Source organism: Morus notabilis, unplaced genomic scaffold, assembly GCF_000414095.1.
Source record: "Morus notabilis unplaced genomic scaffold, ASM41409v2 Scaffold38, whole genome shotgun sequence".
Lineage (NCBI taxonomy): Eukaryota > Viridiplantae > Streptophyta > Magnoliopsida > Rosales > Moraceae > Morus > Morus notabilis.
In genome coordinates, this window is record NW_010365150.1 from 8,433 (window position 1) to 25,186 (window position 16,754).

Consider the following 16,754-nt stretch of genomic DNA (forward strand, 5'->3'; position numbering starts at 1 on the left):
TATGTATTCACAACGAAAAGACGAATAAAACCCCCTATTAAAATTTTTCATCACCATTGAATTTTTATTAAAATACTATCTAAATACAAATTTAAGTTTTGACCTACCCAAACACAAACTCAATAAGATTCTCAATTCAAATCATAACTCAAATATGCACATCCAAACACAAAGTCAAGTTACAACTTTAACTCAAGTTATAACTCAAACTCAACTCAAGATCATTACTCAAGTCACCCTAACTCAAACATGCAAAAGAAAAACCCCTAAGAATCAAAGGTAGACAACCTAAGTGAGGCACATGAAGAGGGAGAGAAAGGTCTTTTCTCTGACGATGTTTACTAGGAAGGTTGTTCCGATATTTACTACGAAGAAATACGATTTTGTTGACACACAACCACTTTTACTCCTACCAAACAAGCAAGCTATAAGTAAAAAGTGCCAACCAATAAACATCAAAATTCTATGCACACAAATTCGGATATATGAATATACCCAACGAAATCTTTCATTTTCACAATCTACAAATCTCAAAGAATCAGCTAAGACCAATCAAATTCCCGTCCAATATGCCTTGAGAAAATGAGGCCACTGCTAATCAACAAGTACCCAGTTCTATATCATATAAGATTGTCTACAAGATATCACATTATTGAACCAAATGAGAAGGTAAAATAAACAAACAAGAAGTAGTACCTAGGGACCAATAAAACAAATCTTTTTTTTTTTTTTTTGGTTATTTCATTTTAGCCTCGGTGAAAAGAACATGACGATTAACCCTAGGGTCAAATTTGCGGAACTCAAGCTTCTCCACCATCCTTGAGGGCTTTTTCTTGACATAGAAAAATCCAGTTCCAGCAGCTGACACAAGTCTGATAAATATTGTTGCCTTCCTCTTCTTATCACCCATTTCCTTAACCTAAAACCCCCCAGAAAAAAAAAAATTATAATGATAAGAATTAGTTGCTAAACTTTTGTGTAAACGACAAGCTTGAATATGCATAAGACTTGTAACTATTGGTCCTAAAGATTCGTTGGTGCTTTTCAAGCTAAGAAAGCAAATGGGTTTTGCTCTTACTAAGAACTAATGCAAAAAAACAGGAAAAAAATTGGAACTTTCGTGGATACAATTCATAGATTGTCTATTGTCAATTTGGAATGATACAAATGAAATCCCAAAACAAAAACCCAGATCTGAAAATGCCAAAAAGAGTAAAAGAGAAGGGAAGAGAGAGAAGTACCTGATCTTGGTCTGAAGAGTTTAGAGAGAGAGAGAGATGGCAAGGGTTGCGGCTGAGAGAAACGACGGAGGCGAAAACCTTTTAGGGGTTAAGAAGTTATTCAGTGCGGTGGGACTTAGAGAATAATGCGTATTCCACTCCATATCCTTCAGAAACTTTATGTGTTCGACACGTGTCCTATTAGCATAAAATCAGTATCAAAACGACAGTCTCTGAAAAACGACATATCAAAATGGAAGAACAACATGAACCGGAAAACGACGAAAACCTAAAGGAACGACATCAATATTTAGAAATTGATAAAATCTCTTAAATGTCGTCATGTCCATAAATATTAAGGACCTAAAATTTGAGTAGGTTAAAAAGGAAAAATGACTTCAGCACAAAAACAACAAGATGAAAACGATGATAATCTCAATGAGCAACGTCAATAAAAAATGACAAGAAGTAAAACGACATACGTTAAAAATTAAAAAAACGACAACAAGTATATGCTTGAAACAAAGATATTAAATCGACAACGATTATTGAACAATGTCAACTCAAAAGGATATTGAAATTTGAAAAGGTGACGTAAACGTCAGAAATGATCTTTAAATATTTGCAACAACAAAAAAAACCGTTTGTAGATTATAGAAGACGGCGTTATATCCAAAAACGAGCCGACCTCAAAAGCCAATGACACAAAAACGACATGATCCTATAAAATATCAGGCGGAAAAAACCACCAACAACAACTTAAAACCATAATTTTTGTGTTAAAACGACAGATATAATTCAAAACGAGAATGGCGCTAAAAACGACATGAACCGGATAAACGACAAATGTTATATCCAACAAGAACACATAAACGACATCAACGCAGACAACGACAACAACCTTAGAAACGACAGCAATTAAAATAACATCAGCATAAAACATGTCGTTTCATGTAGTTCACTATCCCCACGGCGCAATTTAGCATCCATCAGGTCCTAGTAACCGGTCCCTCCTCCTCCTGCCCTAACACACTAGTTTCCTCCGAGAGAGAGCTGAGAAAATCCATTCGAACTCAGACACCAAGGTATGTAATCTATCTTCTATCGCACCAAATTTTCGTTTTCCTTTACGTTTCCGTCACTTTCTCGGCAACCAAACAGAAGGAATTCAAACAATGTGATTAAAAATTTCAATTTTGTTTTTTTCGATGTTTTTTCCTTTAGGCGATCGAGATTTGGGAGGAATGGCGAGCGCGGTGGATGCTTCTGGAGAGCCGATACCGACGTCGGCAGTGCTGATGGCGTCGTCGAAGCACATAGCGCTAAGATGCCAATCGGAGAACGTGGAGTTTCTCAAGTGCAAGAAGCAGGATCCGAATCCCGAGAAATGCCTCGACAAAGGACAGCAAGTCACTCGCTGCGTCCTCGGCCTGTAAGTTCCTAACCTCAAATTTTGATCCTTTTCTCAATCGTTTCCTCGTGGATTGTCGTTTTGTTTGTGTCTTTTGAGGTTTTGTTTGGTTAGCGAGAATGTTGGGGATATTGAGTGTTGAGCTTCGAATTCTTCATAATTGGTGACTTCGTTGTTGCAAATTAGCTTGATTATAAATTGTGATGAAAGTTCAAAAATTTGCTCTGATTTATGTTGAAAAGTGCAAAAATTTTGCTTATTGTCTTGTTATCAAGTTTTCTCATAAATAAGTTGAGAAATTAGATTGAATTGAAGGCAGAGTTAAGGCCATGAAAACGGAAAATTTAAACTTAAAATCCGGTCTTGTCGGCTGTTGCAAAGAGGAATTTCGTGTTAGAATGATCTCCTTTGACCACTAATTCCGGGGCTTAGTTTTTTCTTTAGTTGTTGCTTCTGAAGCTTAACTCTTTGATGTTAAGTTAATAACTTTCTTTATGGTTAATTCTATTTATTTACTATATGGCTCTGGGCTATTGCTTATCTCTGGTGTTTGAAGTATGGATTTTTAGATTATTGAAGTACTTGTGTTTCTTAGTTTATATACGACAATGTGCGAGTGTTATAGTTCTAAATTTGTGTGAAGATGATTGTTCTATGATGGCAAAAGCTCGTTTTATCGATCTTATAATCAAGTTTGATTATCTGATCAATCATCCTATGCATCAGAAATTCATTTCTTTGATTTCATTCTCGTAAATTTGTCGAAGACTTAAACGTAGACACAAAAAAATCCACCCCTGACAAAGCCCCACCTAATTCTCGTTTTTCATGCAACGTTTGCCCTTTTCTGGCTTGTTAACTTAGTTTTGAAGAAGAGACTGTGGCCGGAACTGATCCCGTTTTTGTTTCACATTTTTCGAGAAAGAAAAAATGAAAACGTTTTCAAAACGGCGTTTGGCGCAATAAAGATAAAAAACGGAAATGAAAACGATTTTTTAGTTTAATGTAAAATGAGAGAGAAATAAAAAACGACTTTTAGTCATTTTTCATTTTTTGTTTTCGCTTTCTCTTCTCTCGAGCAGAAAGAGAGAAGACAGAGACATTAATGAGTTTTTTTATACTGAAAACAATCTCTTGATAAAACTATCAAACGTATTTTCAAAAATGATTTCTGTCTGAAATTGAAAACGTTTTCATTTTTATTTTCATACAAAAAATAATCATTTTAAAACGAGTTCTAAACGCATCTTGTGTTTCTCATTCTATGTTTGTAGCTTTGTTAGATGGGGAGGGAGAGAAAGAGAGTCTTCTTGGATGAGTGCAGTTAGGAGGAGCATATCTAAGATTTAGATCTAGAATCATCACGAGTCAAAAAAATGCATTAAGGGTATTACACACATGGTGGAGAGATGTTTGTGGCATTTCTTTTAAGGGTGGAAATTTTTGTGATGCAGATTGAGAGATCTACACCAAAGATGCACAAAGGAGATGGATTCTTATGTGGGATGCATGTATTACAATACAAATGAGTTCGATTTGTGTCGCAAAGAGCAGCAAGAATTCGAGAAAGCGTGTCGTTTGGAATGAGACCATACTCATTTTCTTTTCATTGTCTCAATAATTTGGACAGTTTTGCAGTGAGCAAGTACTGTTGTTTTCGAACAGTTCTAATATTAGACTTGTCTCTTTGATGATGACTTTTATCGCCTGCTTTGTATGTTCGCATTTTCATTGCCGAATGCGGAATGCTCTTAAGCGTGGAAACGTTGCGCCTTTTCTTTAAAGCATAAAGTGCAGACTTTGAACAGACATAGTTTTCTTTTGTCATCATTCAAGGCTTGAGCCAGATGGGCTCTGTTAAAGTCGGTCTACGAAAAAGATATTGATCCATTATTCTTGGTTTTTCTTGAGAGGTTACATTTCATTCATGGTGGCAAGAGCACGCTACAGATAACTACATGCAATTGTTAAGGAGTTGAGTTCTACCCATACACACACAAAAAAAAAAAAATTGATTAGAAGTGGATGATAGAGTAAGATTCTGTTCATTTTATCGATTCGAGTGTTACTAAAGTAAAAAAAATTATGAAAAACAGTCACATTTAATTTTTTTATTACAATAAAAAATTTTCACATAAAGTCACATCTTAATTCAAATTAAAAATTTAAAGCAGCGAACTAAACAAACCTTAATACTTGCCCGACAATTAAACAACGGAAAAAAGAAAAAAAATCCCTGATTAGATTGCTTTTAGAACTCCTAAAACATATATATATATATAGAGAGAGAGAGAGAGAGAGAGAGAGAGAGAGGAAATCAACCTCCAAAGATTAAACCAAGTAGACTAGTAACCTTGCCAACGATCAAAACTACAACAGATTGAAAAAAAAAAAAAAGCTTAAAATAATAAGATCAGAAGATTGCCAACAATCATAACCACCATTTAGATTATAGACACAGCTGACAGTATGTTCCAAAAATCTGATTTCAGTCTAAACATCCAAAAGTAGTCTATTAAACACAGAAGGATGCGCAAAGTTGAGACCAAACGCATCAAGCCTAACGGGAATACCACATACAGCTATCTAGAATCATGATGCCAAGAGCACCTTGCAGGAAAACCATGAGCGGGCCATCTAACAGCAGCACATTCAGCAACATCAGCGAGGGCTGTACGTAAAATATCACAAGATTAGATCTTGAAGAATTAGTTGAAACTAATGAGGCGCATATTTAAGGATTCTTAGAGAGAATCAATAATTGTAAAGCTTATCAAAAGATTCAAAACAAAGGTAAAATAAAGCAGAGCTTTCCGACTTCTAAGGACTGGCATCAGTCCAAGATACAAAATCACTGAATGTGTTTGTAGATACAAAACAGAGTTACCCTGAACAATCAAATAATATACGGCAACACATTTTGTTTTTCCCAAATTTTTACGCACCCTGATAAAGGAGAAGAGCCCCATTTTCAGGGGACAGAAAATAAAGACTAGGCTCGGCTGGATGGATACAGCTGTGACACCCCTTTTCTTTTATCAAAAATAAGAATAGATGCACAATTCGTTCATTTGTAATGAAAGAGACATACCCGTAGGATTGTTAATGAGACCTCGAAGGACTACGACTTTCACCCCCTGGACTCCTCGACCTGCTTGGTGCATGCCCCGTTTCAACAGATTGAGGTCGGCCGTTCTCCCTTGGACTCCTTGACCTGCTTGATGCACGCCCCCTTCCACCAGATCTACTTCGCCCGTTCTTTCTTGGACTTGTGGACCTCCTGTAATCCCTATCGTCACGTGGAGACTCAGTTGGGGACCTCTTGTAATCCCTATCATCGCGTGAAGGAGACCGAGAAATTGATCGGGAGTGCGCTGGAGAGTGATAATCATCCCTAGACCTGCGGTTCCTATCCAATAGCAAGGGAAGAAAGCTTATTTGAAAGAAAATGAATTACTAAATTAGCTCATATAACACGAATAGATATTTTCAAAAAAAAAATAATACTAAAAGACGCACAAACTAAAGGATTTCTTTATTTTCATTGCTAACTCGTCACTTCCAATTAACCACAAAAACATAACAAGCAAATGAAACTAGGCACAATACTATATAAAATAAAAGTATAAAACCAGATAATTTGTTTTAGATAACATAACTTCTACTTGTATCCTCATCTAATAATCAAAATGTGTCCTTTACCTGAACCTTTTCAAGATTTCTGAACAAAAATATGACACTTTGTCCAAACATTGAGAGTTATGCTCTATATTGAGGCACTCGTTGATCAGCATCTGACCACTTCATAGCTTCTTTGCAACTTTCTAAAACCTTTATTATCTTTTCCTTGGACAATGTCATCAAACCTCTACCAGTAAAAACTTTGAATTGCTTCCCATCTTTGAAGTGATTTCTTTCTTTGGCCAACTATAAGCTCTATATTCTTTATTAACTGGATCGTATAAAACAAGGTATCAAATTGAAATTGTTCTAACTAAAATAATTACTTTCACAGTCCAAAGAAAGAAAATAACAACTAAAGTTGTATAGTAATTATTCATCTCTCAAGCAATAGAGGTAGTAAGGTCATTAATAGTAATAAACGTCATATCAGAAGGAAAAAAAGACTCAGAAGTCCATGCATATTCTCCATTGGGCAAGGTGAAATCAAGGATAATACTTGAGAGGCATTGATAGAAAGGCTATAGGCCGATCAATTTTACGACCTCTTGTTAATATTTTTAATCAAGAAAACTTTAGTTTGCCCGTATACTTTAATATCTGCATAAACAAGGGCAGCAGCGCATACTATAAAACAAAGAAACAGTTACAGCAGTCAATGAAATGATATTTAATTGTTAGCTTGGCACCAAAGAGTATAAAAGCGCAATAAAGTCGGCTCAACAAACAAGAACTAAATTCACAAAGAGAAAATAATAATACTTGACAAACAGAGTTGGGAAAAAAACAAAGCTCGAAATCTTGTACATATAAGATCAAACCTCAAGTCATACCTAACAGGTGAAGGTGACCGCGAGTAAGCTGTGACCAAAAAAAAAACCATAAAAATTCAGCAGACAATTAAACAATACAGAATATGTACAAGCAAACTTGAATAAATCTTCTTCACAAGTTAAAATAAATGCCAAAGTAAAATATCAAACTGACAATGATATCGGCGTCTTGGTGGACTTCTCCTATGGCTCCCTCCATGTCGGCCACTATTGATTGAAAGAAGAAGCAAAGTGAATACAAAAATAAAGGCGGTATTGGAAAATGTAATCAAGGAAGACAAGTAAACTGTTTATAGACCTTGGGCGCGCAGTCGTGCGCATCTCTTGAGGAGTTTTCCTATTTTCCTCAGCATACACAATTTTTATCTCACGCCCACCAATTACTGTATGGTTCAATTGCTGCTTAGCTTCAGCAGCATCATCTGCATAACGGTACTTGACAAATCCAAATCCCCGTGGTTCCCTATATATATTCAAAACACAATTCACAACAACTCAACTTGAAATAACACGTAAACCCGAGTACAGGACAGAAACATGAAATGGGTAAACATTTATCATTTATTTAAACCAAAAAAAAAATAAAAATAAAAATAAAAAGAAGATAGGAAGAGTCGTACCCAGTGTAGTAATTCTTAGGTAGATACACATCCTTCACAGGACCATACCGCTCAAACGGAGTCCTAAGATCCTCTGGCCTGTACAAAACCAGATAACTAGATATTAGACTGAATAAGTTCTTCATTTTGTCCATGCGTGTGTGTTTTGTAAGAAACGGAACACGATTATCAGGAGAGATAAAAGGAATAACAATAAGTCCTCACAATATCCAAAAACCCAAAATTATAGGCTGGCTTTCCAACTTAGCACAATCAACGAAAGACAAGTCTGCAAACTTCTTGTTCTTGGGAAAGAAAATATCCAAAAATCTTGAACTTATTCTATGTGTGCACATTAACTTAATCCTATATATATATATATATATATATATATATATAAGAACAACACACACACACACACACAGAAGAATATATATACATATAAATATCTGTAATTACTCAGTTCCGAAAAGTAAATTTCTACACCTAGCAAAATCAGAACGAAAAGCAACAAATAAGCGATTCGCTGTTAAAATTTTCGCAATAACTTTACACCATTCGTATCACAAATTAAAAGAATAATAAATTGAGAACGACATAAACATATATGCATATATATATATATATATATAGAGAGAGAGAGAGAGAGAGAGAGAGAGAGAGACCTGGCGTCAAGAGGGAGATTGCGGACGAGCAAGCCAGAAGGAGCAGGGGAGCGAGGGTCCCTCCGGTCACGGCGGCGATCACGGGGCTCGTCATCGTAGCGCTTGCGTCCACGAGGCGGGGACCGGCTGCGGCGGCGAGGGCTGTAGCTTCGGCTCCGACTCCGGCTTCTGTACCTAGCCATGGCGGTGCTGAAGCTAGATTAAGAGGGAATTTGGGAAAGGAAGAGAAACCAGAAAACCCTAACCCTAAACGAGAGAGAAGAGAACAGAGTGGAATCGCTGTGTCTGAAGGGAAAGCGGAGAGAAGGATTTTGGAGGGAGGAATTGAAACTCTTGTCCGTCTGTCCCCTAAAAATATCAAAAACCCTTGATTGACGGGTTTTTTTCGTCTGCGAACGAATGTACGTGTATTCCGATTCTCAACTCAGTCTGCGGTCCGCTAGAATTCATTATCGGTCTTTGGTGAATACGCTGAATAAAACGACTGTCGTACGCCTAAACGACTTTTTTTTAAATAAAATCATTTTCGTACCTCTTTTTATAATGAAACATCGTTAGCCCTTTATGTTTTTAATAATATTAAAATAATAGTTAACACTTTAAAAAACGTTCTTTTAGTACTTTTAAATTGAATTTTAAGACATAAAATATTTATTTTACCTTTCTCACTAATTAATAACAAACTAATAATTTTTTAAAAATATTATAAAAATACTTTAAAACATTTCAAAATTAAAAATCAAAACAAGTTAAGATATTTTGGAAAGACACTTTTGAAGTATCAGGTTCTATTAATTAAATGAAAACAAAGTTAATAATTGTATGTCTCAATAATTATATGGTTCGTTACAGTATTTTTTTTTCAGAAAAAATATACACAAATTAAAAATAATTCTAATCACATGATTCTAATCCTCCAACCAAACATCCCCTTAGTCTCAACAAGAACATTTCTTTAAAAGTGAATATATTCTTTTAATTTTATTAAAACACATAGAACTAACAATAATTTTTACTATAATAAAAAATACCAAAATAATTTTTACTATAATAAAAAAATATCAAAATGATTTTATCTTTTTTTTCTTTCCTTTTTAGCTCAATCGTAGTGCGAACTATTAAACGGAGCAAATGGATAGTGAGACCAATTTTCTGTTTATTTCGCCGATTCGAGTTTTGTTACAGTAAAAAGTTCTCAGAAACAGTCACATTTAACTTTTTTACTACAGTAAAAAATCTTCACATAAAATCACATCTCAACTCAAATTATAAAATCGAATCAGCGAAGTGAACGGACCCTTAATCAGGTATGTCATCCAAGCATGTATTAAAGATTTATTATTTTTTTATTTTCAAGAAAATAAAAAAGATGGACAAATATGGGGGCGTAGATGCAAAGCCAAAGGCAAAGGGCAACAATCATCTGAGCATTTGGGTCCACATATAAAAGGGTCCACCATTGTCCGTGACGCATGGAAGCCGAGAGTTGAAGACACGTGCAAGTGTACGAAGAAGGGCACATGGACATAAGGATGATAATAAAAAAAACGTTTAAATTTATAATTTTAATTATGTTACGCAATTTCTTTTTCATAAAAAATTTTAATTTTAAATATTAAAATTAAAAATCACCAGTCACATTGTTGCTCATTTGAGCGATAATTAAAAGGATATTTGAGACTAGATAATATGTGGGGGGTTTTTTTTTTTAGCCGTGAAGGGTAAACTTGTTGTTGCCTTTCTTTTTCTATTTTTTTAGCTTTTTTTAGTTTTTCCTTTTGTTTTATTCTTATTCGTCCAGATATTTTTTTATAACATCTTTTAACTTTTTTATTTTTATAAATTTTTAAATAAAGGTCTTTTATGATACGTTAATATATTAGTAGATTAAGTTTTTTGTTTGTCATATTTGTATAAAATCACGTAAAAATTAAAAAATACGCAGATTAAATAGTTAAAAAAAATCTACCGACATGCTATGCGTATAAGAGAATCTTCTTTTTAAATATATCCCCTTCAAATACTTTTCTTACTGTTATTTAAAATATTAAATTTTTTAATTACCCTACTAAATAATTTTATTATTAAATGTATCCTTATATAAATATTTTTTGACTGTGATCTTTATAAATTATAACTTCAGTTGTAAAATGTTGTGCACAAGTTTTTTTCCCTTACTTTTTGTTTGTCTTTTTTTCCCGTCTTCTGCTTTAGATCTTTTTTGTTCACTTTTATCTTTATTTTTTTATCTTTTTTTTCAACAATTTGTATTGTTGTTTTAAATGAGACGCATGCAAGAGTTTTTTACTAATAAAAGAAATAAAAGAGTGTAGAGCACATGAATCAGGAAGACTTCAACCATAACGAATCAGGGACTTGTTAAATTTACGACTCGCTCAGATATCATATTATATTTTTAACGTGAAAATCACTACTATTAGTAATATCAAAATATTAATTAATTGAATACAACATATAAAATATCAAGTTTCCTTGACTATTGTTGTACGTTTCAAGGCCTGTTCGAATGTATATTCAAATTGATTCTTAATTTTGATATTCAAATTTTAAATTTTTTATAAAAGAAAAATACTGTAATAAAATTAGGGCTTATTCATTTGTATTTTTTGAGTTATGATGACTTGAGTTCAGATATTGATTTGAGTTAAGGTGTATTTAAGTATAGCTTGAGTTATGATTCTAATTTAAGTTTGTGTTTAGATGTGCACATTTTGAACTATTATTTAAATTGAGAATCTATTTGAGTTTGTATTTAAGTATGTCAAAACTTAAATTTATATTTGGATAGTATTTTAATAAAAACTGAATGGTGATGGAAAATTTTAATAGAAATTAAAACGAAAAAGTTATGGTGTTTTTAAGAATAGAAAAACTATTGTTCATTAACTTGAGTTTGAGGAACTTGAATTGAAGGGGAACTTACTCATTTTAGCCCCAAACTCAAGTTCAAACTCAAATTTTACAAAAGAACATAAACTTGAATAAATTTGTAACTTAAATTTAAATTTTTTTTAAGTTTGGATGCAAATAAACAAGCCCTTAATAATTTAAGTTTGAGTATTCGAAACAAACGGGCTCTCAATTTCAGTTGTACTTATCAAGCAACAATTGATAAGTATGTTTGTAATATAGAGACACATGCAAAAGTTGCGTGGTCCAGCATATGGATTGTCTTTTAAATAAATAAATAGGTAAAAATCTCAAGGCTTAAAAGTATTTTCAATATTTATCTTAAAAATGACATTTTTCAGTACGCTAGTATATTAATAGGTTAGATTCTTTATCTATTAAATTTATATAAAATCACGTAAAAATTAAAATGTATACAAGTCAAACGGTTAAAAAATTTGACCTACTAATACACTATGCGTATTAAAAAATATCTCTAAAAGTAAATGATTTAAGTTTATAATACCTATGAATAAATGGTCGATTTTTTAAATCATTAAAACGTCAAATGATATTTTTGTGATTATTTATTTATTATTTGAGTAATTAAAATGTCAACTTATATTTATAATTTATGTACATATACATATACGTCCACATTAGTGTATAGGGAAATAGGCATGCTGCATGCTTGTTTTTTGTCAACGAAACTTTGCATATTTAGGTGATGTTTAGTTCATGGATTAGAACCATGTGATTAGAATTATTTTCGATTTACGTATATTTTTTATGAGAGAAAATACTATAACGAACTACGAACCATGATTCGAATCAGTGAACGAATCTAGATACCAAACATCCTCTTGATGCTCTTTGCTCTACTTCATTAAACTGATTATGGCGCTTTTCCATTTAAAATTATATGGATGTGACTTATACCATGTGTTAGAGTCAATAATATATTGCAACAAAAATTTGATGGATAAAAGTTGTTGATGACTTCTAAGGACAAACAATGCCAAAACATTCGCAATTCAAAAAGTGAAAACAACTTGCCACGTGTAAAGTTATCGAAATCTAATTCAATAAAAGCTAGTTTGTTTTATGCAAAGTTCATGGTTTTGATTTTATTAGAGTGTTTTTAAAAAAAGATTAAAATTTTAAATGTTAAAATTAAGATTCTGTTTATTTTATCTATTTGAGTTTTATTTTAATAAAAAATTTTAAAAAATAATCACATTTAATTTTTATATTATAAAAAAAAAATTTACATAAAATTATATCTTAATTCAAATTAAAAATTTAAATTAAAAAATAAATATGCTTTAAGAATCATTAATTTACACGTATGAGAGACTTAAAACAACGTTTGTTGTGGAATGAAATCTGTGACAAAGCAGTTGGCAGGCTGTATTCCAATTCTCATGATTCCATTCCTTAAAAGGTACTCCAAAAAAAAATATTATTACACTGGAAAAAGGGAACCATGTTTTTTAATCTCATTTTATTCGCAAAAAGAAAAACCTTTTTGCTTTTTTTTTTCTATTTTCTTGTTATTATTAAATTATTATTATCTTTGGCAACTCCAAAGTCCAAACGTTCAAGATGAGGAATCAATGGGGAAAAAGCTGTTTTTCTTGGTTTCCTTTTTTCTTTCCTTATTGTGTTGTCAAATAAGGGATTGCCATTTATTATTATTATTATTTTTTTTTTTTTTTTGAGGACCTAAGTGAATGAACTTTTGGGTGACGGAGGGGTCAGGCCCAGTGACAGTGGTCCCACTGACCTTTTTTTGTTTGGTGGGACAACGATGTGCTCACGTGACGGATGGGTGGCTCTTTGACATTGGGAATTCCTGTCACGTGGCCACTCGCAACGTTTGTCCACGCGCCGCCACTTAAAGACAGAGAAGCTGGCGCGTGGAATAAGTCGCGTGGCTTCTCACCGTAGGATGTGCAGGATATTTTCAAAAGGTGTTTGTCATTTTTTATCATTCAAGTCCACGCGTCCGAAGGCGGCTGTTTAATGATTTTAACAAGATGTTGAAAGCGAATCTCAGCCGTTGATTTTTGTTAGAAATGAAGGTGAAATTTGATTCATGAGTATAAATTATAATTTATGATTATAATTTTTAAAATTAAAATTTTTTATAAGAAAAAAATATTACAACAGAATTAAGAATTATAATTTTAAATTAAAAAGAACTTTTGAAATAAACATCACTGAAAATAACTGCTTTGGGAGTGTGACAGTGAGACCACGTGCACGGACGGTGTAAGATCTATCCAATTCCAACATCCTCCATCCAGATCTTCTGTCCATTCTTTGTGTCCCAATTAACATTAATCTTGAGCAAAAAAAAATTTTAACATTAACTAATCATCTCGTTATAAACACAAAAGAATTAATTAAAAAACAGTTTAAATTTTTTACATAAAATGACATAATTAGTTAGAGCAATTTTAACTATGTTAGTCATTCATGATCGTTTGTTTCATATATTTAAATCCAAATCATTAATTCTGCTACAATACAAAGCTCTCACACAAAATTTGTATTTCAAACGTCAGAATAAAAAATCATGAGTTCGAGTATACTTTCCAAATAAACCTGAATGTTTTTAACTAAAACGGCTAATGATTTAGCATTTTTGTAATACTTTTCTAATGATTAGTCATTTTAGAAAATATATTTCACACTATCTAAATATAATTAACATTGAGAAACTAACCATTTAATTTTTTATATTATTTTATTCTTTCAACCGTAATAAATGTAAATGTTTTTTAAATTCAATCAAGTTATTTTATTTTAAATTTAGAGACCTTCTCAAGTATGCCAACATACTAGTATGCCAAGTTTTTTGTTCGTCGAATCTGTATAAAATCACGTAAAAGTCAAAAAAAGTACGCAGATACAACGGTTAAAAAAACTTGACTTATCAGTACGTTAGGCACCAGAGAATCTCCTTTAAATTTAATAAATATTAAAATAATTGATATTTAACTAGAATTGAGAGTGTGTTTGGAGTGAATAACTAAAAAATTGTTAGTTAAAATAAATTTATAGTTATTTTAGTTAAAATTTAACTAAAATTTAAGGAGTTGCCTTAAAGATGCTCTTAGACATTAATTGAAACATTAAGGGTGCGTTTAGAATTGGTTTCATATTGTTTTTGAAATCGTTTCTGTACGTCTTTTGAGACACGAAAATAAAAACATTTGGCAAATTATGTTTGTTTAGCAAATGTTTTGAAAATAAAAAGCAGTGTGAATGATTTTTGTGAATGAATTAGAAAACGGTTGAAAGTTATTTTTCCTTTTATATATTCATTTTCTAGTACTTATCAACAATGTTATAATATATTAATTAATAATTATAACCAAACACGATTTTATTTTTTTATTATACTCAAAACAATCTCTTAAAAAATTAACCAAACATTATCTCAAAATCGGTTCTAAAATAATTCTCAAAACAATCTTATTTTTATTTTTATAATAAAAATAAAATTATTTTAAAAATATTACCAAACTGACATTAAATTAAAAGAAGATCTGAGTCCGAACAATATCCGCCGGAAAATGTATTTGATGCATGTACGCAACAAAGTATGTAAAAAATGTGGAAATTAGATTCATGAAATTTATTTGAAAATGTATGCGACTGGTTTGATTGATTATTATTTTAGAAAATTTCAAACCAAACGGCACCGTATTGTTAAGTATTAAATAGATCCAAATCAAACTCACAAAGTGGGGAAAAAAAAAAGTGTATATACTGCCCCCCTAAATTAAGCCTCCAATCACAACTTGTCACAAGTTAATTATTATGCGTTTTGACTCGTCAAGCTCTTAATATGACAAACTTAAAAAACAAGTTTAGGTTTGTTTCAACCACCATAGAATAATTAACTTAAGTTAGGCGCTGCCGATGCAAGGCTAGCCAACTACTTGTTCTTCTGCTTAAAAAATAATAAAAAATAAAAACAAAACAAAACAAAAGATTAATATAATAATAATAATAAGAGAGATTTTATGGTACGCCAACATATCAATAGATTGAGTTTTTTTAATTATTAGATATGTCTATTTTTTATCTTTTACGTGTTTTTATTCATATTTGATAAACAAAAAACATGACTTATCAGTAGCATACCGAAAAAAAATCTCAATAAACTAATAATAAAAGCATTCATTGCTCACGCGTGTTTTACTTTTTTTTTAAAGAAGTTTTATCTTCTTTTTTGAAATCAAATAATTTACTCAATTAAATAAAGTTTAAGTTAGTAGCTAGAACTAGAAATTCATTATTATTTTACTTTTTGAGTTTGGGGTGGGGATTAGTGTAGCGTAAGCATAACAAAAGAGAAAAAGAACTGATAATTTCTTTTTTCAAAATTCGTTAATTGATTTAAAAAATCTAAAACAAAACATCTATAAACATGTTGATCGATTCACATAAAATATTAGGAGTATAGATATTAAACACTCGTTAACTCTAATAATGAAAAAAAAAACTCTATTTGTTTATTTTTTCGCATGGAAATTCTCTATTTGATTCAAGTACCATTCATCCATCTGTTGGTTCCCGAATTGAATTCGGGTGCGAAAGCGTGGCGGAGAGAGGTAGATCGTGTATAACAAAAATTTTCATAAAATTTTTGAGATACTCTATAGATTATATTAATTTATGCACGAATAAATTAATCGCATTAATTTATATATCAAGAACTCAATCCGGAAAAAATACCTGGAAGTCGACTCGGATGATAACTTGAGTTCTTTGTCCACGAACAGTCCTTGCTCTAATCTTTGTGTTTAGAAAACCAAAGTCTTCCACGTCAATTCCTTGATTCCACGTAGACGTGTGTGTGGGCACACGTGAGACAAAACATGTTTCTGAAACACTCGAATTTTCACAAACACCAACGCATGCACGATGTGGAATTTTTTGGAGAAAAATTTTGCTATCTTTTTTCCTTCAATGAGAAATTCGGCGAAAACTAATTTAAGGCTGAAAATATCTTTTAAAAATTGTGTCCACAATTTTCTATCATTCTCATATTTAAAGAGTAGAAGTCAAACTTCAAAACAAAATCAAATCCCTATCTCCAATTTTGAATTTGGAACAGAAAATCTCTTCCCATTATCCACAAGGTGGCCGGCCACACTTAGGGTTTTCTAACCCTGTGTGTGGCGCCAAAACTGGATAAGGAAGGAAGATAATTCATCATTTATCTTGTAGTCTAATTTTAATTCAAATTCGAATTTCAGTCAAACTTAAATTAATTTGAATTTTAAATTGAACAACTTATCAAATAAGTTTAAATGGATAAATCTAGATGTGTTCAAATTCAAATTTAAATAATCACATTATTTAAATAATAATTAATTCTCAATTAATTATTTTTTGAGTATTTAATTTAGAATTCC

General features: G+C 31.9%; 3 protein-coding genes across 3 annotated transcripts; 1 reads left to right on the forward strand and 2 right to left on the reverse strand.

Annotated features, from left to right (window-relative positions):
• Positions 1-574: 574 nt before the first annotated feature.
• On the reverse strand, positions 575-1,341 carry LOC21411784 (50S ribosomal protein L33). The gene is made up of 2 exons (XM_024171764.1): positions 1,242-1,341; positions 575-919 (listed from the first exon to the last, which is right to left on the reverse strand). Exon 2 carries the CDS (start codon positions 908-910, stop codon positions 737-739), a length of 174 nt encoding a protein of 57 aa, XP_024027532.1. The 5' UTR covers positions 911-919; positions 1,242-1,341; the 3' UTR covers positions 575-736.
• An 881-nt stretch (positions 1,342-2,222) lies between these two features.
• On the forward strand, positions 2,223-4,438 carry LOC21394543 (NADH dehydrogenase [ubiquinone] 1 alpha subcomplex subunit 8-B). Its single transcript, XM_010107366.2, has 3 exons — positions 2,223-2,305; positions 2,445-2,652; positions 4,086-4,438. Exons 2-3 carry the CDS (start codon positions 2,465-2,467, stop codon positions 4,216-4,218), a joined length of 321 nt encoding a protein of 106 aa, XP_010105668.1. The 5' UTR covers positions 2,223-2,305; positions 2,445-2,464; the 3' UTR covers positions 4,219-4,438.
• A 614-nt stretch (positions 4,439-5,052) lies between these two features.
• Positions 5,053-8,718, reverse strand: LOC21394544 (serine/arginine-rich SC35-like splicing factor SCL28). The gene is made up of 7 exons (XM_024171754.1): positions 8,410-8,718; positions 7,766-7,843; positions 7,444-7,608; positions 7,300-7,352; positions 7,146-7,173; positions 5,723-6,040; positions 5,053-5,302 (listed from the first exon to the last, which is right to left on the reverse strand). The coding sequence occupies exons 1-6, from the start codon at positions 8,589-8,591 to the stop codon at positions 5,734-5,736; spliced, it is 813 nt and encodes a 270-aa protein (XP_024027522.1). The 5' UTR covers positions 8,592-8,718; the 3' UTR covers positions 5,053-5,302; positions 5,723-5,733.
• Positions 8,719-16,754: the final 8,036 nt, after the last annotated feature.